The sequence below is a fragment of the Rattus rattus genome, chromosome 6, assembly GCF_011064425.1.
Source record: "Rattus rattus isolate New Zealand chromosome 6, Rrattus_CSIRO_v1, whole genome shotgun sequence".
Classification (NCBI taxonomy): Eukaryota; Metazoa; Chordata; class Mammalia; order Rodentia; family Muridae; genus Rattus; species Rattus rattus.
In genome coordinates this window covers 22,755,825-22,779,692 of record NC_046159.1, presented here as the reverse complement: position 1 = coordinate 22,779,692, position 23,868 = coordinate 22,755,825, and the positions used below count along the sequence as shown (strand labels likewise).

General features: G+C 49.3%; 2 protein-coding genes and 1 non-coding gene across 3 annotated transcripts in view; all 3 read left to right on the top strand.

The window, feature by feature from the left end:
- The window catches only part of Chd4 (chromodomain helicase DNA binding protein 4), a 33,076-nt gene extending 21,338 nt beyond the window's left edge, over positions 1-11,738 (top strand). Inside the window, exons 26-40 of the mRNA XM_032905654.1 lie at positions 1,149-1,329; positions 1,414-1,500; positions 1,597-1,685; positions 1,803-1,936; positions 2,194-2,338; positions 2,436-2,601; positions 2,855-2,952; positions 3,044-3,221; positions 3,461-3,532; positions 3,802-3,939; positions 4,303-4,411; positions 4,517-4,649; positions 9,814-10,009; positions 10,843-11,006; positions 11,128-11,738. Of these exons, the coding sequence (XP_032761545.1) occupies positions 1,149-1,329; positions 1,414-1,500; positions 1,597-1,685; positions 1,803-1,936; positions 2,194-2,338; positions 2,436-2,601; positions 2,855-2,952; positions 3,044-3,221; positions 3,461-3,532; positions 3,802-3,939; positions 4,303-4,411; positions 4,517-4,649; positions 9,814-10,009; positions 10,843-11,006; positions 11,128-11,145 (1,908 nt within the window). The 3' untranslated portion in view covers positions 11,146-11,738. The remainder of the gene's footprint in view (positions 1-1,148; positions 1,330-1,413; positions 1,501-1,596; positions 1,686-1,802; positions 1,937-2,193; positions 2,339-2,435; positions 2,602-2,854; positions 2,953-3,043; positions 3,222-3,460; positions 3,533-3,801; positions 3,940-4,302; positions 4,412-4,516; positions 4,650-9,813; positions 10,010-10,842; positions 11,007-11,127) is intronic.
- On the top strand, positions 2,644-2,779 carry LOC116904779. The gene has a single exon (XR_004388443.1).
- A 1,078-nt stretch (positions 11,739-12,816) lies between the features above and the next one.
- Nop2 (NOP2 nucleolar protein) lies at positions 12,817-23,785 on the top strand. The gene is made up of 17 exons (XM_032905652.1): positions 12,817-12,945; positions 13,155-13,265; positions 14,074-14,119; positions 14,270-14,358; positions 14,958-15,136; positions 16,289-16,294; positions 17,327-17,382; positions 17,465-17,622; positions 17,859-18,058; positions 18,189-18,278; positions 19,650-19,737; positions 19,811-19,951; positions 20,370-20,509; positions 20,639-20,728; positions 20,871-20,993; positions 21,102-21,330; positions 23,071-23,785. The coding sequence occupies exons 2-17, from the start codon at positions 13,160-13,162 to the stop codon at positions 23,670-23,672; spliced, it is 2,343 nt and encodes a 780-aa protein (XP_032761543.1). The 5' UTR covers positions 12,817-12,945; positions 13,155-13,159; the 3' UTR covers positions 23,673-23,785.
- Positions 23,786-23,868: the final 83 nt, after the last annotated feature.

The window sequence follows — 23,868 nt, the reverse complement described above, 5'->3', positions numbered from 1 at the left end:
AGTTGTGTAACCATTTAGGTTGTTTGTTGAAAGTTTCTTTTTCCATTTACTTGGGTGTGGGCGTGGAGGAGAACAGACTGCAGAGAATTGGTTTGCTCCATGTGTATCCAGGCTCACACTGGGTATGAGCTTTGTACTGAGTGCCTTTGCTCTCTGAACCCGCCATTGCTCTGACATTTAGATGGTTTTTATTCAGGCTGTGAACAGTGGTTTTACTCTGTCTTGATGGACTTGGATTTTTGTTTTCTTTGAGACACGTATGGTCGTGTATTCTGAGATGGCCTTGTATTCACTGTGTAGATGAAGTTGATCTTGAAGCTCTAATTCTTCTGGCTTTATGTCCCCAGGGCAGTGTTGTAGGCACATGCTGCTGTGCATGGTCTGTGCACTGCTGAGGGTCAGGCCCAGGGCCTTACGTATGCTAAGGAAGCATCTGCCAGTTCGAACTCTACCCAGCCCAGGATTTGTATTCCGTTAATATTTCCGAATTGTCAGTAGGGAAGGAAACTGTAACTTGGATAAGATTTGGAAAGCCAAGCTGGGCTGTAGTGGGACTTGGCTCTTAACGAGTCCCAGCCAACCTGGGCCAAAGAGCAAGTTCCAGGATGACCAGGACTTCAGAGAGAAGAAGCCCTGTTTCTAAAAACCAAACAAACCAAAAAGAGCCGTTGAGATACTAGAATACACTTTTCTGTGTATGTGTATCTGTGTGTAACTTTGGTTTAGTTTTTGTTTTTCAAACAGTTGCTGATTTCCTCTGAGGTTAATTAAGACCAGAATGCTTTCTGTCCTAAAGATCTCTTGCAGTGTCTCAGAAGCTCCTCAGTCTTGCTTGCTAAGGCGCTAACCTTCTTTTCAGTCTTTCTGGATGCGGCCAGGAGGAGGGCATGGAAGCCGCACGGCGGCTTTTCATTCTGTCTCGTCTTAACATTTTCTTTAATCAGGCCGATTGCTAATCTCCACGGAACCTTTGAGCAACCATGCCTTGTCTGTTAAATTTCTTCCAAGTTTTTAGGTCCAAGCAGGCACATCAAGTGTTTACAAGTTGAGCCATGCGAAGGAGCTAGCAGAGGGGAACTGTGAGGGCCAGGGGTAGCTAGTGCTGCTGACTTCAGCACCCCTGAGTCCTGGCCCTCCCTCTGTCCCAGGAGGAAGAGGAGGTAGAACGGGAAATCATAAAACAGGAAGAAAGTGTGGATCCTGACTACTGGGAGAAATTGCTGCGGCACCATTATGAGCAGCAGCAAGAAGATCTAGCCCGAAATCTGGGCAAAGGAAAAAGAATCCGTAAACAGGTCAACTACAATGATGGCTCACAGGAGGACCGAGGTGTGTGTGGCCGGCCCCGCCCCCCACCCACGGGCCGTTCCACTAGAGCAGTGGGCCCCGCTCATCTGCCCTCTCTCCCTCCAGATTGGCAGGACGACCAGTCCGACAACCAGTCCGATTACTCAGTGGCCTCAGAGGAAGGTGATGAAGACTTTGACGAACGATCAGAAGGTGAGAGCGGAGCCATCTTGACAGTTGTGTAGCTGTTGCATTGTTTGCTGTCCTGTCAGTGCCCCAGTGTCGCTCACGCTATCTTTCTCTTTACAGCTCCCCGCAGGCCCAGTCGCAAGGGCCTGCGGAATGATAAAGATAAGCCATTACCTCCTCTGCTGGCCCGAGTTGGTGGGAATATTGAAGTAAGTGCAGTGTGATGCTATAGTGGGAGGGAGAGAGGAGGCCTGAGATCGCCAGACAGTTGTCTTTGGTGAGGAGAGGCTTGCTTGCTTCCTCTTACAGTGGTTCTTTCTCCTTAGGTACTTGGTTTTAATGCTCGTCAGCGAAAAGCATTTCTTAATGCAATTATGCGCTATGGCATGCCGCCTCAGGACGCCTTTACCACTCAGTGGCTTGTGAGAGATCTTCGAGGCAAGTCAGAGAAAGAATTTAAGTAAGTCCAAGGCTGGGCATGCTAGTTGGAGCCAGGGCTTAAACTGTGTGTTGTCTGCAGACTTAGCCCATGTTGTACAAGGAAAGAGAAAGGGGTGTTGCCAGCTGCAGTTGGCAGGTGTTGGTTCCTAAAAAGACCTTAGGCCGTAGTGTGGATCTTGAGATGAACATTCCAGGGCATCGTAGGCCTTTCCTTGAGGTGCAGCCATGTTAAAGACCAGAAGCAGTGTCTAATGGGCTTTCTGTTCTCTCCTTCAGGGCTTATGTGTCACTCTTCATGCGACATTTGTGTGAGCCTGGGGCAGATGGGGCTGAGACTTTTGCTGATGGTGTCCCACGAGAAGGCCTGTCTCGCCAACATGTTCTTACTAGAATTGGTGTCATGTCTCTGATTCGAAAGAAGGTGAGCCCCAAGCCTGTTTTCATTGTTAAAGTTGAGAAATTGCGGGTCAAGAAACCATAGCTGGAAATGAGTCTTGAACTTGCCATTCTTGCTGTAGGTTCAGGAGTTTGAACATGTTAACGGGCGCTGGAGCATGCCTGAACTGGCTGAAGTAGAGGAAAACAAAAAAATGTCTCAGCCGGGTTCACCCTCGCCAAAGACTCCTACACCTTCCACACCAGGGGACACACAGCCCAATACTCCTGCACCTGTGCCACCTGCTGGTAAGTCTGCTGTCAGGTCATGTCTGTCCTTTTTTAAACAGTCTGTCCTGTGCCTTTTTCTGCTGCCCTGTGCCCAGTCTTCACAGGGTAGTCTGGCAGGACACACAGCAATGTTCCTCTCAGTTTAGGAGGGCTGTCCTAAGAATGGGGCTGGCTCTTAAAGGCACGAGAGGACAATCTAGGTGGAGACAAACGGCCTGGCGTGACCTCTGACCTAGGGCCTTCCTGATTGGTTGTCTTTATTGGTCTGCAGAGGATGGGATAAAAATAGAGGAAAATAGCCTTAAAGAAGAAGAGAGCACAGAAGGAGAAAAGGAAGTTAAACCTACAGCCCCTGAGGTGACTGTGGAGGTAAGAGGGTAACTAGATGCCATCGCGCTCACGGCAGATGTCTCCGATTCAGGCCCATTTGCTTCACCCTCTGTTTTCTGTTCCTTTGTAGTGTGCACAGCCCCCTGCCCCTGCCCCTGCCCCTGCCTCTGGCCCTGGCCCCACCCCTGGCCCTGCCCCTGCCCCTGAGGATGACAAGGCTCCTGCTGAGCCTCCTGAGGGAGAGGAGAAAGTGGAAAAGGCAGAGGTGAAGGAGAGAGCAGAGGAGCCCATGGAGACGGATCCCAAAGGTAAGCAGGAGCAGCTGCAGGCCACTTTACTAAGCTTTACTTCCAGACTTTACCAGGCTTTGAACCATCAGGAGGGAGGGTGCAGCCAGGAGGGACCCTTACTTCTAAATTCCCCTCAGCCTCTGACATCTTTGGAACTCTTATTCCCAGCTGTGTAGGTGTGTGACACCATAGCAGTGGTGAGGGGCCAGAGTGTAGCTCTCTGTCATTAGGGTGACCTCAGTGCCTTCTTCCTCCAGGTACTACTGAGGTGGAGAAAGCGGAGGAGAAGTCTGCGGTAGACCTGACCCCGATCGTGGTGGAAGACAAAGGTGGGTGTGTAGGGAGGCTGGTTGCTTGGGCTGAAACCAGAAGCAGGCACATAACCCACACCCACCTCAGTCTGCTGCTACAGACATGTTACTCCGAGACGAGGGGCTGTTTCCAAGCTTAGCTGTCAGGAGCTGCTGCTGACACCTTGTCCTGGTCTGGGAGACTGAGCGTGGATGTGGGGGTAGACAGAGCGGGCAGTGCTATGGGCAAGGGTCACAGTGCTGGGTTTCAGATGGGAGCTGACGTTTTCCTTTGGTGTATCCTGTAGAAGAGAAGAAGGAGGAAGAAGAGAAAAAGGAGGTGCTGCTTCAGAACGGAGAAACTCCCAAGGATCTTAGTGATGAGAAGCAGAAGAAAAACATCAAACAGCGTTTCATGTTCAACATTGCAGATGGCGGTTTTACCGGTACGGAATAAAGGTCCTAAGGGGAAGTTGGGCTTCATGCCAGAAATCAGGGCATCATGGGAACTTGGTCTGGAGAGCTTGTCCTTGTTCTGTGTTAGGGAGCTGGATCTGGACCACACTGGGATGGGCGGGGCAGGTGATATAGGTGCACCTTTTCCCCCCTTTTTGGTCTTTGGTATTTGATATCTGATGTTTGGATTTGAGATAGGGTTTCATGGTAGCCCTGGCTGGCCTGGGACTCAGTATGTAAAATATGCTGTGCACTGCCTTAACCTGCATACCTAGCTTTTTCTTTTTTAATTTAAATTCTCACAGATTTTGCTTCCTTTCTACTCTCTAACCTTCCTCTAAATTCCTCCTCAGAGTTGCACTCCCTTTGGCAAAATGAGGAGCGGGCAGCCACGGTCACTAAGAAGACTTATGAGATTTGGCACCGCCGCCACGACTACTGGCTGCTGGCTGGCATTATAAAGTATCCTTGCCTGAGCTGAGTCTGGGGTGGGGTTTGCATGCAGGGATTTGAGGGTTTTAGTCTGAGGCTCTTGCTTCTTGTTTTTCCTGAGCTCTTTATCAATAGCCACGGCTATGCCCGGTGGCAGGACATCCAGAATGACCCACGGTATGCCATCCTCAATGAGCCTTTCAAGGGCGAAATGAATCGTGGCAATTTTCTAGAGATCAAGAATAAATTTCTAGCTCGAAGATTTAAGGTGAGCAGAATGGGACAGACATGGCCTTCAGGAGGATCTGAAGGTCTCTGCAGACAGAAGGTTCTGTAAAAGAGGGTCCATTCAGGGGTTGGGGATTTAGCTCAGTGGTAGAGCGCTTGCCTAGGAAGCGCAAGGCCCTGGGTTCGGTCCCCAGCTCCGGGGGGGAGAGGGGGTCCATTCATTCAGCCACACCTGCACCTCCCCCAAGATACCTAATTTCATCTAATATGTATGAATGCTTTGCTTTCATGCGTATCTGTCCCCCTGTCTGCCTCATTCCCACAGAGGTCAGAAGGTTGTGAACTACTTTATGCCTGCTGAGAACTGAACCTGGGACTTGAAGTGACAAGATATGGAGGTGGGGATATAGAAATGTGGAGATTGAGGCAGGCAGGCAGAGCTCTTCTGTGAGTTTGATGTTAACCTAGTCTACATAACGAGCTTTACTCAGGCCAACCAAAGCCACACAGACCCTGCCTCAAACAGAAACAACAAAAGAAAGATGAGGGTTGAGTTTATGAGCAAGAGTTGTGGCTGTACCTGATGAGTGACATAGACTGAGTTTGACGGGAAACTGTAGGTTGGGGTGTTTAGCAAAGTTAGGGAGAGGTTGAACTGGACCCTGAGGATGTAGGCCTGTGAGCGGGCTGGAGTCCTTTTTTCTGGGTCATGGTATTATGTGGATAAAGGGAAGGCTGGGTGCAAAGAGGAGATACCCAGTGTTCCACAGAGACAGCAGCTCTTTATTGAGTGTGCCCTGAATGTGGGTATCAATCCAGTAGGATGCCATGGAAATAAGATACAGGTTCCTAAGCTGAGTGTATTTGGGGGTTAAAAAATGTACACTAGTAAGCTTGTACCTTTAGGTGTTGATATACTAAGGAGTGAGTAGCACAAGGACATAAGAACAGATCGGCATGGTGTCTGTCAGCATTTAGTTTCAAGTGTCTGGTATTGTGTGTTAGGGGTACACACTGCTAAATGTCCTAGGGAAGTTCTTCAGGGCAGTGGGGAGGTAGCTCATGAAAGTCTTGGTAGTCACAGTAGAAATCATTGGGTGTGAACACGGGGAGCTATAGAGAAGAGTGATGTTTGATAGTGGTGGGAGGATAGTTGGGAGGGGTTGAGCTGGAGGCCAGCAGGCACGTACCCGGAGAGCCAGGCGGTCTTGGTGTCACAAGCAGGCGCGTGGATTTTACCTCAGCTCTTAGACAGCCATTGGAGGGTTTGGTTTTTTTTTTTTTTTCTTTTTTTTTTTGGAGCTGGGGACCGAACCCAGGGCCTTACGCTCGCTAGGCAAGCGCTCTACCGCTGCTAAACCCCTAACCCCGGAGGTTTTTTGATAGGGCCAAGAAAAAGGAAAACATTGACAAGATTACAATTATCATATTGTTGTGCACTATTAGAGCCTGACCAGTGACTCTCTGTAGAGGTTCGAAGGCTAAAGATAAGGAAACACCATAGGATTTCTGTGCTTGGTGTTTTACTGTGGGGTTAACAGAACATTTCTGTTGAAGAACCAGAGAGTTTACTGAACCTTATGGGCTCTGTCGCAAATCCACAGCTCTGTCATTGACAGCAGTGGGAACAGGGGATGCTGCATAAATAAGTTCCAATAAAACTTCTGTTTATGGGTGGGAGTTTCATTCAGTTATTAAAAAGTAGCATGTATGAATCTTATTGTTACTTTTCCCGTAGCCATTTATCTGTAACATAAAACTTCATTCTTAGCTTTTGGGCTTTATCAAAACTGGCCAGGAGCAAGATTTAGTCCCTAGACCAGAATTCCCCAGCTCTTGAGCTCTGAGTTTGATGTGTAGTTAGACAAAAGTAACTGAGGTCTTCAGCTTGTGTCCGTGAAAGATGCTCACGTGAGAGCAGAGAAGACTAGAAAAAGGAAAGTTTAGTTTTAGGAAAGTTGCTTGGCATTTCTCACAAAATAATACCTCTTCAACTACGTTCTGTCCACCAGGGGGCTCTAAACCGAGTGTGTGAGGTGCTGCCTGGTACTGTGGACACCTCTTGAGAAAGTGTTTTAAAAAACCCCAGCATTTAGATATGATGTCACATGCCTGCCACCCCACTTGAGAATTTGAAGCAGGGATGTAAGTACAAGGCCACTTAACACAACTTAAAAGACCTGCAGCAACACACATCTGGAACCAGTATTTGGATAGTAGAAGCAGGAGGATCAGGAGTTTAATGTCTTCCTTAGCTAAATTGTTTGAGGCTAGCCTGGGCTATATAGTAGAGTCTGTTTCTAACAACCCTTCCTAAAAGCCAAGGCTCTGTGGAATGCTCATAACCTGGGGCAGGGGAAAGTCGGTGAGAGTGACCGCATGTAGACAGACTAGAAGTAGATGTCTGTCTGGGCATAAATTAGTACATATTTGACTGACTGTAATCCTATGAAAACAGGCCCATTCTCAGTGGGCTACCTTTGGGAACGGTATGCTGGTAGCCTATGCCTATGACTCTAGTGATTAGGGAACTGAAGAGACAGCTCAGAGGCTGAGAGAACTAACTGTTCTTCCAGAGGACCGCAGGTTCAATTCTCAGCACCACATGGCAGCTTATAACTAATTCTGGGATCTGATACTCTCACACAGACACATGTAGGCAATATACCAGTGCACTACACACACATACATAAATATATACACACATACATTATACATTACATAAATATAAATAAATAAATATTTTAAAACAAAACAATTTAAAAAACCTGTTTGGCAGTAACGACAAAATAAAATATAAGACTGAGAAGCTTAGTTCAACCACACAAGCCTGGGCCTTGAATTTGATCTTCAGTATTGAGGAAAAGAACCTTCAAACAGTGGATACTTTGTAACTTATGAACTAAATAACATTCTCACATAGTGGTCTATATAGTGAGTTCCAGGATAGCCAGGGCTATGTAAAGAGATCCTGTCTTGAAGAACTAAAAAAATTCTGCCTCGTGGAGTATATGTCACAAGTGTGCAACAGCCTTCAAGAGTGTAGGGTTGCCTAGAAAAAGGTGTTTGTGTAAGACAGGACATCTAATAAATGGAAGCAAAATATACTGGTTGGTAGCATTGAAATCTAGGGCTTTGTGCCTGCTAACCTGTGCTCTGTTACTGAGCTGAACTACAACTGAATACAAGCAGTAACAATGAAACTGTGTTTGCCTATCATCTGTGATGTTGGGGTCTGTTTGTTTTATAACAGGATGGATTACACAGTAGCCCAGGCTGGATTCTAGTTTACAATTCTCTAGCCTCAGGGTGCTGAGAAAAACTACCTTTGCAAAGTCAAAGAACGGGGGCTGGAGATACAGCTCAGTTGGTATAGACTTCTCTAGAAGGCACAAAGCCAGCACCCCATAAAGCAGCATGTGGTGCATGCCTGTAATATCAGAACATGGGGTTAAAGGCGGGAAGAACAGGAGTTTAAAGTTGTTACTTGGCCAAATTGTAAGTTCAAAGCCAGGGTTGAGGTTTTTTTTGTTTTTTTTTTAAAGATTGATTTATTTATTATATATAAGTACACTGTCGCTGTCTTCAGACACACCAGAAGAGGGCATCAGATCTCATTACAGATGGTAGTGAGCCACCATGTGGTTGCTGGGATTTGAACTCAGGGCCTCTGGAAGAGCAGTCAGTGCTCTTAACTGCTAAAGCCATCCCTCTAGCCCCAGGGTTGAGTTTTTGAGACTGCATTTTATTTTTTTAATGAAAACCAGATAACCTGATTGATTCCTATGTCCATAGGCTAGGTCACTATGCCACTGTTAAGAAAACTGGGTATAATGGTACATTCTTAGCACTCAGGAGGCAGAGGAAGGCAGATCTCCGTGAGTTAGTTCAAGGCTAGCCTGGTCTGCAAATCCTTTCAGGACAGCCAGGGTTCTGTTACACAGAGAAACCTGGTCTCAAGAAAAACAAAAGGGAAAAAAAAAAAAAAAAAAAAACACCAAAGGATTTTGCCTTTAATCCCAGTAGTTGGAAAAGTGGATTTTAGCCAGTTTAAGGCCAGCCTGGTCTACAAGTAAGTTTCAAGCTACATAGAGCTACAGGCTTAGATCCTGCCTTAAATAATAAACTGTTTTTGGTAGTAGTGGTGACGGGTTTTGCCTGTAGCCCCCAGGTATTGGAGAGTTAAAATTAAACCTCATTCCCATGGTTTTGAAGAGCAAAAGAAGTGCCTAGTATGTAATTCAGATATATGGTTACGAATCTCATGTGACTCCATTATGACTCCATTATGTAAAAGATATATACATAGAAAATTTTTGGAAGAAAAATTATCAAAATACTAACGTATCTCTAGCAGGAAAGATTACTTTTGTCTGTGATCCTGAGGGCTGGGCTGCAGGCACGTGCCTGTGTCAGAGATCAGAGGACAACCTGTGGTAGTTGGTGTTCTTTCCCCATGTAGTTCTGGGGCATCAAGTGCAGGTCCATAGGCTTTGCTACACAGCCTTTGCTCTGAGCTATCTTGCCAGTCCATGATTTTTACAACCTTTCTTTTTTTTTTTTTTTAAAGATTTATTCATTTATTATATAAAGTACACTGTAGCTGTCTTCAGATACACTAGAAGAGGGCATCGGATCTCTTTACAGATGGTTGTGAGCCACCATGTGGTTGCTGGGAATTGAACTCATGACCTCTGGAAGAGCAGTCGGGTGCTCTTAACCGCTGAGCCATCTCTCCAGCCCCCCATGATTTTAATTCTATATAAATTGTATGTTTTCTAAGTTGAGTCCTTAAGAATTCTCTATGAGAATCTAAAAAGTGTGGACCTCCAGGGGCTGGAGAGAAGCTCAGAGGGTAAGAGCACTGACTGCTCTTCCAGAGGTCCTGTGCACTCATATATAAAATACAGTGTTAAAAATGTGGACTTCCGGGGTTGGGGATTTAGCTGAGTGGTAGAGCGCTTGCCTACCAAGCGCAAGGCCCTGGGTTCGGTCCCCAGCTCCGGAAAAAAAAAAAAAAAATGGACTTCCTGTGGGTAGGAGGAAGTGCTGGACTGTTGGAGTTTGTGGGTGAGGAGCAGTGCCGAGGAGCTGGAACTTCTTCCTTTACAGGTTCTTGCTAGCTGGAGGAAGAGATGAGCGGCGAGGCCCATCGGTGACAAGGTGGCCATTAGTTCAACCTGTTGTCTTTCTCTCCTGTGCAGCTCTTAGAACAAGCCCTGGTGATCGAGGAGCAGCTGCGCAGGGCGGCTTACCTGAACATGTCAGAGGACCCCTCTCATCCGTCTATGGCCCTTAACACCCGTTTTGCTGAGGTGGAGTGTTTGGCAGAAAGTCACCAGCACCTGTCCAAGGAGTCGATGGCAGGAAATAAGCCAGCCAATGCAGTCTTACACAAAGGTCGCCAGTGGCTCCCCTGCCTCCTGCTCCCTCAGCCTTCCTCTCCACTCTCCCCTCCCCAACATCCATAAACGTCTATTTCCAAACTGTTCTCCGAGCCTGTTTGGAACCATGGAGTGTGGGCTGAGGATCTTCACCTTGCAGGCAGTCAAGGACAGCAGTTTTCTCTTTGAACTCTAAATCTGTTCAGGTTTTGAGCATAACATTGTGAGGGGGTGGAGGGTGAGATGAGGAAAAGGTGGGTGTCACAAAGGTAGCGGGGGCATCTGGGATGTAAAAAGTCAGAGAGGAGATTGTAGGGACTGAGCTGCTCAAGTTGGGGGCGCGGGGGCGGGGGGGGGCCTTGGTGCTCATCCCTGATGCTGAGAATAAAATCTAAGACAAAGCTCTGCTGCCACTTGCTGTGATCCCAGTGCTTGGGAGGTGCTGGGAGGCGGAAGCAAGATTAGATTATGCTCATGCTTGGCTACATAGTAAGTTTGAAGCCAGCCTTAAAACAAAAGGAAAGAAAGGAAATGGAGATGATAGTGAGAAGGAATACTGAACTAAAGAATTTAGTGGCTCTAAAAATAAAAATCAGCCAGCTGTGGGTGGCCTATGCTTAGAGTCCCAGGGCCTCAGGAGACAGGGCAGGACTGTCACCTGAGCTCAGAAGTCCCAGGCCAACCTGGACAACATGTGCGACCAGAGCCACTTGCAGCTACAACAGGAGGAATAGCTGTGTGGGCAGGTCAGGTCTAGATCCTGTATATGCTGCTGTGGTGGCCAGCCTTGTAGGCCACGACTATGCCCTTGACTGCCCCGGTTCACGACCTTTCTTTTTCCCTCTGCAGTCCTAAAACAGCTGGAAGAACTGTTGAGTGACATGAAGGCTGACGTGACACGGCTCCCAGCCACCATTGCCCGCATCCCCCCAGTTGCTGTGAGGTTACAGATGTCAGAGCGGAACATTCTCAGCCGCCTGGCAAACAGGGCGCCAGAACCTCCCCCACAGCAGGTAGGATGTTTTAGTTGCAGTTCTTCCCACAAACCCACTGGAACTTGTTCTTGGCTAATGTTACCTCCCTTGACAGCAGGGACACCTGGGCTCTAACACTCTCTCCTTGTCCTTCCTGTAGGTAGCCCAGCAGCAGTGAAGACCCAGAGTGATGATCCACCTCTACCACTAAGCAGTGACCTTCCTCACTTTCTCTTGTCCCGGCTGCCCCTGTGGGCCAGAGAGACCCTTGCCTTCCTTCTGCCCGTCTTCTGAGTTATAAAGGATCAGCCCCGCCTGCGCGCGCACTGGGGGCAGGGAGGGAGGGAGAGGCAGCGGCGCCCCTCCTGCTGGAGAGACATGCAGCAGTAGCTAGCCCAGCGCCGAGCAAGGAGCTGGCGGGCTGGCTGCCTTCTGGACCCTGGCTTCTCCCCACCGTGCGCCTGTTACAAACTGTTGTGGGTTCTGCCAGGCTTGAAGAAAATGATCTGAATTTCTTCCTCTTTTTGGTTTTATTTTGTTGGTTTACTTTGTGTTTTCTCCTCTTGGGGGGTATTCAGAGTGGGCCGGGCCCCTGGGTGAGACACAGCTACCTCTGTTGGCATCTTTTTAATACCAGGAACCCAGCGGCTCCAGCCACTGAGCAGCTAAAATAAAGTTGGAAAAAAAAAAAAAAGAAAAAGAACCAAAAGCATAAAAAACCACAGCAAATTTCTTGATGAGAACTGAAAATAAAAGTTTCCTTGTATTTTAGTGATCTGGTTCTGTGTGGGTGAGTGTGGGTTCCAGATACCCCAGGAACTGGTTTATCCCTGAAGACTACTGCCAGTGTGCCTGTGCTTCTGACGGGATGACAGTCTGTGGAGAAAAAGGCTTCTGGGCCATCCCTTCATAGGCTCTGACCTCCCTCGCAAATTGTTTCCAGAGCCCTCCTGCATGAAGTAGTCACTTGCCTGGTAGAGTTGTGAAGACATTGGGCAAGCAATCTATCATGGAAACATTTTCTACACACACAGACATACATATACATACATAAATATTTCATTTTATTTTTTGAGACCAGGGTCTAAATACAGCCTGTCCCTGCCTCCCAAGTGTGGGAATTAAGGATGTGTTACCATACCCTCATCTTTCTCAGTGATTCACCTTTCCTTAGTTTATTGTTACTGTTTTTTTGGGACAGGGTTTTTTGAGTAGTTCTGGGTCCAGGAATTCCAGGCTGCCTTCAAAACTCGTGATCCCACCTGCCTTTACTCCCAGAGGGCTAGGATTAGAGTGAACTACTACTCACTTATATAGTTTGTATATAGTATTACGTTACTACTGTGCACATGGAGGTCAAAGAGCAGCTTGTAGGAGTTTGTTCCCGACACCCACCATATGTGTGGATTCTGTATTCAAAACTCAGTTCGTCAGGCTTGGCAAGCGCGTTTATCCTCCAAACCATCTCCCGAGCTTGTAAGGTTTTTAACTCTAATACTGCTTTGAAGGAAGGTCGAGTACGTTTTGCTAAGTGGAAAGGGCTGGAGGGAGGATTACCTCTAAAGAAAGCGGCTCTAATCTTTGGGAACAGGAGGGCGGAGGCGTGGGACCCCGCGATCTTGAGGTCTAAGGCAATTAGGGTGCCAGGGGGCAGGCTCTAGGTGGAGGGAGCGTGCGGCCTTAGGAGTAACAAGCAGGAACCCGCGGGCAGGAACCAACTCCCGAACCGAGGGCAGAGAAAGCACAGCGCGTAGCGGGGCGTTTACCTCTGTGAACCGCGGAAGGTGTGTGTTCCTGGATCAGGTCCGTTCCGGTGCTGCGGCCGGAAGAGGCGGGGCGTCGTCCGGAAGCTTTGCGCGTGCGTAGTTCACTTTCGCGGTGTGTTGCCTCTGAACTCTTCCCCAAGTGCACGTGGAGCGGGCCTTGGCTGGAGGCACTGGGTCTGCCGGAACCAGTCCTAGGCAAGCCGATCCTTCAGGTGCGTCCGCAGGATTGAGGAGCAGGGTTTCGACCTGAGCCTCTCGAGAGGGGCGTGGTGACGAGGTCCTGTGGGAGAGCCTGGAGGACGTCGGAGTTCCGAGCACTGGTCCTGGGCCAGGCGGTGCTTCTTCCCAGATAATATCCCTAAGCCTGCGTTCCCTTTTCAGCATCCCCAACGTCGCCTTCCCTCATTTTTCTTTGCTTTAGTTATCATGGGGCGCAAGTTGGATCCTACGAAGAAGGAGAAGCGTGGGCCTGGCCGAAAGGCTCGAAAGCAGAAGGGTGCAGAGACCGAACTGATCAGATTTTTGCCTGCAGGTGAGAGTCGTAGCTCCCTGATCCCGCCCAGCCTTTGCTCCATTTTGTGTTATAATTTCTCGTTTGCGTGTCCGCTTTTACCTGTTGCATAGATGTGAGTTGTTAGGAAATAAATCGTCCGTGTTAGAGAAGGGAGAATTGGGAGTTCGTGTTCTATTTGAATGGAAGGTGCAATATATAGACATATTGGCAAGCCACAGGCTCATGAAAGAGATCCTCAACTCTATGGACACAGGGTCTCACTTCATCGAATTTTAGAGTCGTGGGAGAGAGGCTTTGTTAGGTCAGAGGTGTCTTACACACACTAAGTGAAGAGGGATTTGTTTCTGTAATTTCTCTTAAAAAATAACAAAGTTAAATTCTACTTTAGTTGATAAATGAATAAGCTGAGACTAAGAGGAGGGCAGAAAGGGGGGTTTGAGGTTACATTGTTATCAGAATGACCCTGCTTGAATTTGGTTGCTGACCAATCTGATGACTGCTTCATCTCTAATACATCTTTTGGTCTTTTTTTAATTTTCTGGAAGTGATGGGGATAGGATGGGCTTTCCTCATACTCAGCGCAGGTTGTATATTGGCCTCTCCTTAACATCTCGATGTAACTCCTAGTTCAGTGTTACAGAGTGACTCCCAGAGTCTATAACCTTACGGCTTTCCCGGTGCTGTGGGTGTACCAGGGGGCTTACACATACCCAACGCTACACACTGCTACACTTCAGTTAATGTGGTAATTCTCTTCCTGATCACATTCCTGCCTCAGTTTGTTTCCTATCACTTCCTAATCTGCTCCTTTTTAACAATAAAACAGCTGGCGATGAGAATTTCAAGAGGCTGTCCAGTCGTGCTCGGAAGAGGTGAGTGGATGCCCAGGTGTAGTGAGGATTGGAGTTGCTTGACCCATGGGTGAAGAGGGCTGGTCATGCATTGTCTTGTTTCCTTGTGGTGGGAGATGGCAGAACCCAGAGGTGTGTGTTCCCTTGTCTTCACTTTCTGTCTTCTTTCAGGGCGGCCAAGAGGAGGTCAGGGTCTGTTGAAGTCCCTAAGCCAAATAAGTCTCCTGGGATCAAAACATTGCCTGGAGAGTTACCCAAAGGTTAGTGAACATAGGAGTTGGCTGCTCTGTGAAGAATCGACTGGCTCTTGGAAAGGGCTAATTGTTTCTACAATGGAAGGAATAGCAAAGATCTCTTTTTTAGACCTCTTCTTGTTTGTTTGAGATGCTGAGGTAGTTTAGTGGTTAAGAGACAGGTTTCTCTGTGTGGCCCTGGGTATCCTTGAAGTTACTTTGTAGACCAGGCTGACCTTGAACTCACAGAGATCCAACTGTCTCTGCCTCATTTATTTTACGTGCATGAATGAGTGTCTTGCCTGCGTGTATGAACGTGTGTCATGTGGCTGCCCGGTTCCAGTGGAAGTCAAAAGAAGGCACCAGGTCCCCCGGAAGTGGAATCCGTACCATGCGAGTGCCAGGATGACGGCTCCTAGCCTGGGTCTTCTCTCCAGCCCTGTCTTTACTGTTACTCGTTTGTGTCTGAATGTGTCTGCGTGCTCATGAGTGGAATGCTGAATGCACTCGGGGATGGAGATGGGTCCCTATGAGCTGTCAGATGTGGTCTAGAAAGTTGAGGCTCCGGGGGTGTGGCAGGTGTGTTTGCTGTCCACTCAGGGTCTGGCACACCCTACCGTTTTTAGGAGCAGTCCAGGTTCGAGGTAAGAAGCGCCCAGCACCAATTCAAAACAGTGATGGGGACGAGGAGGAAGACTCTGAGGAAGAAGGTGTGGTGACCCAGGGGGAACTTTGGGGCTCTGAGGACAGTAGTGAAGATATGGTGGACGACTATGGAGCGGACTCGGAGGATGAGGAGGAAAAGGTGAGTCACTTCTGGGTATTCTCAAGTAGATCTTTCTGTTTATTTGAGCTATTGTCCTGCGGTGTAACCCTGGCTGTCCTTGAACTCAGAGCTCCTCTTGCCTCTGCCTCCTGAGTGCTGGGACTAAGGGTATATGCTACCACACCCAGCTTGTTTGTTCTTTTGAGACAGTGTATCACTGTGTAGCCCTGGTTGGCCCAAACTCTCAACTGAGTAGCCCACAGGCCTCTTAGTTTACAACTGTCATACCTCGGCCTCCTGAGTGTTGGGATTACAGGTGATTGTTACCATGCCTGACTGAATCTTAGCCTTTTAGTCCCCAGACTGGCCTAGAATGTGTACTCCTCCTGCCTAGGCCTCTCAAGTGATGGCACCAGGGTATGTGCCACCATGTCTAACTTGCTTTTTAGCTTTCCAAACTGCAGGCTCCTTGAGAGACAAGGACCGTCTGAGTGGAGTAAAGGGTTCTGGTGATCCATCTCAGCCCTCCCAACTTTGAAAAGCACTGTCGGCTTTTTCAGATGTATGTACTTTGTGTGCTTACTGTCTGCCCACATGTATGTCAGTGCTGCAGCGCCTACAGAGGCGGGAAGAGGGCTGGAGCCCTCGGGAACAGAATTCCAGGCTATCTTTCTTTTTTTTCCAGTTTATTTTATGTGTATGCGTGTGCTGCTTAATTTGGAGGGTGGAGAGATGGATCAGTGGCTAAGAGCACTGCAGAGGACCTAGGTTCAGTTCCTAGCACGCACAATGGGTTGATCACATCTGCCTTAAGTCCGAGGAGTCCCAGGCCCTGTGATGGCTTCTGGGCATCTGCACTCACGTGCACCTACCCGCACAGAGATGCTCACAGACACACAGTTACATAACGTACAGTAAAGCCAGCCATGGTTACACACGCCTTTAATCCCAGTGCTCTGGAGGCAGAGGCAGGCAGATCTCTTGGTTCAAGGCCACTTGGTCTCCAGAGCTAGTTCCAGTACAGCCAGGGCTACGCAGAGAAACCCTGTCCCCAAAACAAAACAAGGTCTTTAAAAAAAGAAGAAATGCTTTGGGGATGAAATGTGGTTAATATTATGTACAGGAGCAATGTATGGAGTGATTCAAGGAGATGGGGCAGAGCAGCGCCTAAGAGCACAGTTCCGTATTCAGGAGGCGGCATGGGTCTTCTATGCAGGAGGCTTTTCCTTTGTTGTGTATCTCAGCTTCCTGAATGCCAGGGCTATATGAGTGCTTGTGGGCCCTCGTTTGCCTTCATTCCATCCTCTCTGCCACCCCAATCAAAAGAAATAAGGAGGCAGGTACAGGAATCCTCATACTTCAGAGACTGAAGCAGGAGGATTGCTGAGTTTGAGGCCAGCCTGGGCAATTGTCTGAAAATCAACTAAATGAGCGAACAGCTGGGGCTGGCAAGCTCAGAGGTTGAGAGCCTGTGTGTGGCGTTGACAGATGATCAGGTTTGAGTCTCCAGTACCTACCCGGGTGTCAAAGCCATCTCTGACTCCAGCTCTCTGTTCCAATGTCCTCTGGCCTCCATGGGTACTAAGTGCCCATGTAATATACATGTGTGTGCTACCAGGCAAGACGCTTACAATTTAAAGAGTAAAGGGTCTGGAGTGTGGCTCAGGGGTTAGGGCCCCGGTTGCTCTCACTGAGGACCTAGATTTGATTCCCAGCATCCACATAACTGCTCATAACTGTCTGTCATTCCAGAGCCACCAAAGTACTCACCTCTCCTGGTCATCAGGGTCCTTCCTGCACAGACATGTGGGTAAAATGCCCATCATACACATTTTTTTTTAACATTTTTTTAAAAAGATTTATTTTATGTATATATGAATACACTGTAGCTGTCTTCAGACACACCAGAAGAGGGCACCAACATGTGGTTGCTGGGAATTGAACTCAGGACCTCTGGAAGAGCAGCCAGTGCTCCTAACCACTGAGCCATCTCTCCAGCCCCCACATATTTTTTTTAAATAAATAAAGCACTTTAAAGTTAAAAGAAAAAAAACTTCTAAAACTAAAAACTAGAGAGGAAATGCAAATGACATAGTTTCAACAAATCCTATGTTGTCTTTAGTCTCTGTATTTGCTTCTGAGAGAGCATTAGATTTTTATGTTTAGGGACACTAGAGACAGACTGTGACCCAGGGTGACAAAGAGCTGCCTTACCTTCTCTCTCCCCAGTTGCTGCCTATTGAAAGAGCTGCTCTGAAGCAGAAGGCCCGGGACGCCGCAGATGGGTGAGTCTGGCCACAGTTAGGAGGAGGAAGAGGAGAAGGTGTCCGTCTGGGCCTGAGCCCCTGTTCCTGGCCTTGCCTCTAGGACCCAGTGGAGTGAGGAGGACACTGATGAAGACGAAGATGAAGGTGTCACCCCTGAGTCCCACCCCAGAAAGGATGACAAAGCAGAGGGGGATTTGCAGATTAATGTGGAAGACGAGGAAGCCTTCGTGCTGCCTCCTGCTGGAGAGATGGACCAGGATATCCTTTGAGTGCAGACGGAGCGTGGGAGGAGAGGGCCTTAGTGGGCTCTCTTAGGTTAGGCCCGTGACTTGAGGCAACATTGCCTTTTTTTTTTTTTTTTTTTTTTTTTTTCTTTTCTTTTTTTTTTTTTTCGGAGCTGGGGACCGAACCCAGGGCCTTGTGTTTGCTAGGCAAACGCTCTACCACTGAGCTAAATCCCCAACCCTGAGGCAACATTTCCTTAACGGGCCCACATGCCCAGGCTCCAGACCTGCAGCGAGTTCACAAGCGCATCCAGGATATAGTAGGAGTGCTTCGGGATTTTGGGGCTCAGCGAGAGGAAGGCCGGTCTCGAACTGAGTATCTGAGTCAGCTTCAGAAGGATCTGGCCACCTACTATTCTTATGGAGACTTCCTGTTGAGCAAGCTCATGGAGCTGTTCCCGCTGTCTGAGGTACTGGCACACCGCTCTGCTGCTGCTGCTGCGTTTCTTCCCTTCGTGCGGCTGTGATAGCGTTTGGTCCCTCACACCCTGCTCTGAGCTCCAGGGCTGACTCTGTCCTGATGCGCTGTCTCCATTGCAGTTGATAGAGTTCTTAGAAGCTAATGAGGTGCCCCGGCCAATCACCCTTCGGACCAACACCTTGAAAACCCGTCGCCGAGACCTTGCTCAGGTGAGGAGGGGTCAGTGTCCTTTAATTCAGATCTGGGCTCCCTTGCTCACCCGTGGAGCACCCTGTCCAGTCCTAGTTGGGTGAGTTCTTCAGACTTAAGTATGTCTTGTTCCAAGCATGGTCCTGGCAGGTTAGCCGTGAGAGGCCTGTCGTCTGTCTAGAGTAGGACCTTATCTTGGCTGCCTGTGCTGTCTCAGTCTGGGACATCAGCATCAGGATGAACTGCGACCTTCTAAGGGATTAGAGGAAGGGCACCAGGAAGCTGAGAAAAGCCCTGGAAAAACACATACATACACAATTGTGCTCTTACCCAAGGATTCAGGGGCCCTAGGTTAGTTAAAGACTGTTCTAAAATCAGTAGTGTTAACCTTGTATACCGCTCGTTTTGTTCTGAGCTTGTTTTGTGTGTTTTATTTATGAATGTGCACCATGTGAATGCTTGGGCGCTATGAATTGTCCAGAACTGTAACAGGGACGGGCGCTGAGCCATTTCTAGCCCTGCATAGTGTAGTTCCGTGTTTTGTTGTTGCTTTTTGAGACAAGGTCTCACTGTGTAAGCCCTTGCTGGCCTTGAACTTACAGAGATCACCAGCCTCTGCCTTCCCCAGCCTTAGATGAAACCATTTTTTCCTTCCAGTTTTGAGGCAGGTCATGAAGCCAGGCTGCCCTAAAGCTTGTCTGGTAGTACAGGTTGTCAGTGAACTTCCGGTCTTCTGGTGTTGCCTCTAGAATGCTGGGGTTACAAGCAAGTGCTGTCGTGCCTGGTTTCATGCACTGCTGGGATTGAACCTAGGGCTTCATGCGTGCTGGACAAGCACTCTACCTGCAGAGACCATCCCCGGTGTCCTGCAGTTCTTAGTGTATTGTGACAGGAAGTGGAAGAGCAGGAGGTAGGATCTGATTATTGAAATGTACTCGAATGAGTCAGAGACCCGGAGTTTAAAAATGGGGAGTTGGGTAAGGGGCGGAGGTGTGGCTCCGTGGTAGAGCAGTTGGCTTTAGCATACACAAGCCCTAAACGTGATCCCCAGTTGGGGTGTGGCTAGATCTGCTATCTTACATCTTTAGTCCCGGTACCTGGGGGGTTGAGGCACAGTAGCTCAGGCAACGTAGCTATAGCCGGTGTCAGAACAAGGGTCTTGGATGACAGGGCTAGGGTAGCTCAGTGGCTGGCCCTTGCTCAGCCGTTACAAGGCCTTGGATTCCACTGTAGGCAGAAGGCACGTGGATGGTAGGAGGGGAGAGGATCTGTCGAGTGAATCTGCAGGCCGTTGTGAGTGGGTGTGCTTGGAGCTGAAATGGACCAGGTTTTCCTGCCTGGCTGTTTTGGGTAGAATATCATGGTTTTGACATCTTCCCCCTTATTTTCAGGCTCTGATCAATCGTGGGGTTAATCTGGATCCATTGGGAAAGTGGTCAAAGTCTGGACTTGTGGTATATGATTCTTCAGTGCCTATTGGTAAGTGTCCCCAGCTGGTAGCCCTTCTGTTCCGTCCCTTTGCCAGCGTGTCACACCGTGGCCTCCTTCACAGGTGCTACTCCCGAGTACCTAGCTGGACACTACATGCTGCAGGGAGCTTCGAGCATGCTGCCTGTCATGGCCCTGGCACCTCAGGAGCATGAGCGGATCTTGGACATGTGTTGTGCTCCTGGAGGGAAGACCAGCTACATAGGTATGAAGGGCGGTCTGGGTGCAGGCCCCGCCTGGACTTCAGAAGGATTCTTCTATTTCATGTATGTGGGTGCACGGTCACTGTCTTCACACGCACCAGAAGAGGGCATCGGATCCATTACAGATGGTTGTGAGCCACCATGTGGGACCTCTGGAAGAGCAGCAGTCAATGCTCTTAACCACTGAGCCACCTCTCCAGTCCTAGAAAGGATTTAGGTGGCAATGCCCTGTGCCTGACCTTGGCTGACTTCTGATCTTGTTGTCCCTAAGCTTGGCAGAGCCAGAAAGATGGTCAGCAAATGTCTCGTGGAGGGACTTGGTACTGACTGGCCGGGCAGAGAGGAGCTGGCCGTGAAGGGATAGGCTTGGCCCGTGGGGTCTGGATGCTGCTGAGCCCTGCACTCCCTCTCCCTCCGTAGCTCAGCTGATGAAGAACACGGGTGTGATCCTTGCCAATGACGCCAATGCAGAGCGGCTCAAGAGTGTCGTGGGCAACCTGCACCGCTTGGGAGTCACCAACACCATTGTCAGCCACTATGATGGGCGCCAGTTCCCCAAGGTGGGCTCTTGTCCTTCTGACGCTTCTTCGGGTTACCCTGCCCTTGGTGGCAGTGCTGGGTTGTGCTGTCCCTGGGAAGCAGGAGTGTTGCTTGCAGCAAGCATAGGGCCGACTCTGCCTTCTCCACAGGTGGTGGGCGGCTTTGATCGGGTGCTTCTGGACGCTCCTTGCAGTGGCACAGGGGTCATCTCCAAAGACCCTGCTGTGAAGACGAACAAGGTGAGGCCTGCGGGGACCAGTGGAGAGAGGCTTTGGCTCACCTTGTGGGGCTGGAACGTTGCGGTCAGAGAACACCCTGTAGGCAGCCGCTCCCTTCCCCAGGCGGTCTCTCGAAGTCCCCTCACTCTGGTCTCTTGAGCAGGATGAGAAGGACATCCAGCGCTGTGCCCACCTTCAGAAGGAATTGCTGCTCAGTGCTATAGACTCAGTCAACGCTGCCTCCAAGACCGGAGGCTACCTGGTCTACTGCACTTGCTCCATTACGGTGAGACCTCTGCAGGGGCAGCCCATGAGGCTGGGGGAAGGGCGTTGACTCTAAACGCTCAGCTCCAACTCCACTGTGGTTCCTTCCGGTTGACTTTCCCACGTGCAGGTGGAAGAGAACGAGTGGGTGGTGGACTATGCCTTGAAGAAGAGGAATGTGCGGCTGGTGCCCACCGGCCTGGACTTCGGGCAGGAAGGTTTTACCCGCTTCCGAGAAAGGCGCTTTCACCCCACTCTGCGGGCCACCCGACGCTTCTACCCTCACACTCACAATATGGATGGTTTCTTTATAGCCAAGTTCAAGAAATTTTCCAATTCTATCCCCCAGCCCCACTCAGGTAATCTGCTCTGCTCTTCCCCACCAGCACCACCTTCGCTCGCTCTTTTTAATGTATGTGCATGTGGTATATGCAGCGTGATGTGTGTGTGGTGTGTGCAGTGTGATGCATGGGTGTGTAGTGTGCAGTGTGGTGTGTGTGTAGTCGAGGTGTGTCACATGCATGTGGGGAAGCTAGAGCTCAACTTCAGGCATTGGCCTCTCTTCTCCACCTGACTTGCTTATGTTGTATCAACTGTGTGTGCGTGCACGCGCGTGCGTGCGTATGTGCATGGACATGCCACAGATCACCTACGGAGCTCAGACTAACTTGGGAGCTCTCTTCTGTGGTCCTGATCAAGTTCTGGCTTGACAGCAGGCATCTTTACCTGCTGTGCCCATCTCACCAGCCCTGCCCATTTAAAATGTTTGTTCATGCATTAATGTTTTAGATCAAGTCCACTCGTTTTTCTGCTTGACTCCTCCCTTCTCCTTCCCCACCACCACCACTTTTCCCTCGCAGTGAGTCTGTTGAGGGTTGACCGAATGGGTGTAAGACCATCTCCTGAGCCATAAGTGACCTCTCAGGGCCTCCCCTCCCTTAGGAAGCCTGACTCCACCCCCAGCTGCAGTCAGTTGCCAGGCACTCCTAAGACTGCGACTTCATGCCCGTCTACACACACACACACACACACACACACACACACACACACACACACACACACACACCCCTACCAAGTAGCTGATTGGTTAGCCCAAGTGCGTTCCACTGCAGGTTGTGGTTTCCTTTGAGTCTTGGCTCTGCTAGCCCAGCATCTCAGCCCTGGATTGGCAAATGCTGCAAAGCTCTGGCAGGTCTCTGAGCCTGCCCTAGTACAGTTTATCTCCTCAGGCATCTTGATCTCAGGGGAGGGCAGGACTGAGAGGTCTGCATGGCTTGGGTTCGTCGGAAGATGGAAAAGAGGGCCTGAGTACAGTGCGTGGTTTCTGGGTTGGTTTTTGTTTTTGTTTTCAGTAGCTGCAGACAAGTACATTGCCAGGTAAGTGCTCTGCACAGTGCAAAAAACCTTAAGAAACAGCAAATTTAAGAGGCAAAAGCAGGTTTCTCTTTGAGTTTGAGGCCAGGCTGGTCTCTATGAAGTTAAGTCCAAGACCACCTAGGCTACATAGCAAGGCCCTGTCTCAGAAAAACCCGAGAAATAGCAAGTTTTGATATAAGCGGAGTCCATATTTGACATCATTGATGCTTAGCTAGGTTTCCCACATTGCATGACAATGCGTGACGGAGACAGGGACATGTCAGGTGAGCCAGTGCTTTAGGTTTGGTTTAGAGACTGGGACTTACTCCTCCTCAGAGTGTCTTGCTATATTCTGTCCTCCAGAGGGTGCAGCTTCCTCTGAAAACCCAAGAATAGACAGTAGCCCCTTAACACAGGGTACATAGAGTTTCAGCAAAACCCATGCACTAATGAGAGTCTAATTAGTCAGCTCTTAGGCAGTATCCTAATGTGTGGGGCTTTTGTTGTTGTTTCTAAGGGTTTTGGTGTTTGAAGACAGGGTTTCTCTATGTAGTCCTGACTGTCCTGGGACTAGCTCTGTAGATCAGGCTGGCCTGGAACTCAGATACCGCCTGCCTCTGCCTCCCAAGCCCTGAAGATTAAAGGCTGCGCCGCCACCACTGCCTCCTTGTTTCCTCTCTTTCTTTCTTTTTTTTTTTCCCTCTATGATGTGAACCTCTCCATCTGTTTAATTTTTACCTCAGGAAACTCGGCAGCAGCTACTCCTACAGAACCTGACCTGAAGGGTCAGGTCACCCCAAAGTCTGAGAACAGTAGTCAGCCCACCAAGAAAGCCCACGGGGCTGCAAAGGCAAAGCAGCAGTTAGTAGGGCAGCAACATTCCAAGAAGCCCTTCCAGAAGATGAACGGCATCTCCAAAGGGCCAGGCTTGCCCACTGAACCTTCTGTCCCAAATGTCCAAGTGTCTGCTAGGCCCCAGGAAAGCAGTCTGTCTGATGGGAAAGCCAAAGTGAAACGGAAGAGGGCTGGAAAGCTGAAGCAGCGGGGACCAAAGCAGAGTGCCCCTCCCCCCAAGGTCGGGGACCTGGGGACACCTGCTATGCAGACTCCCTCTGAAATAAGTGCCACCCCAAGGCCTAAGTCCCCTGGGAAAGCCAAAAAGAGAGAGGAAGTAAAGCAGCAGTTACCAGAGCAGCCTGCCAAGGGAACTGCTTCCCTGAAAGAAGACGCTGCCCCCAAGAGACCCTCTGCCCCCACCACGGCTCACCACAGTTCCACCAGGCCCCCACCGGCAAAGAGGAGGAAATCTATGACCAAGGGCAGCAGCCAGCCACTGTTGTCTTAAATGGACTTGGAAACTCACTGACATCGTCTCTGGGTTGAACTGTTAGATCCTGTTGCAAGGATGGCCTCCCCTGTGCATACATATGAAACTTAATATACATATTACCACCCCTAGTCACTGTTGTGTGTGTTGTGTTTTGTTTGTTCTTTGAGATAGGGTTTCTCTGTGTAACCCTGCCTTTCCTGGAACTCCTCTG

Coding starts and splice junctions, on each gene's coding strand:
- Nop2 (XM_032905652.1), top strand. CDS start 13,160: ATGGGGCGCAAGTTGGATCCTACGAAGAAGGAGAAGCGTGGGCCTGGC. Junction 20,729..20,870: donor CTGCTGTGAAGACGAACAAG/GTGAGGCCTGCG, acceptor TCTCTTGAGCAG/GATGAGAAGGACATCCAGCG. Junction 21,331..23,070: donor TATCCCCCAGCCCCACTCAG/GTAATCTGCTCT, acceptor TTTTTACCTCAG/GAAACTCGGCAGCAGCTACT.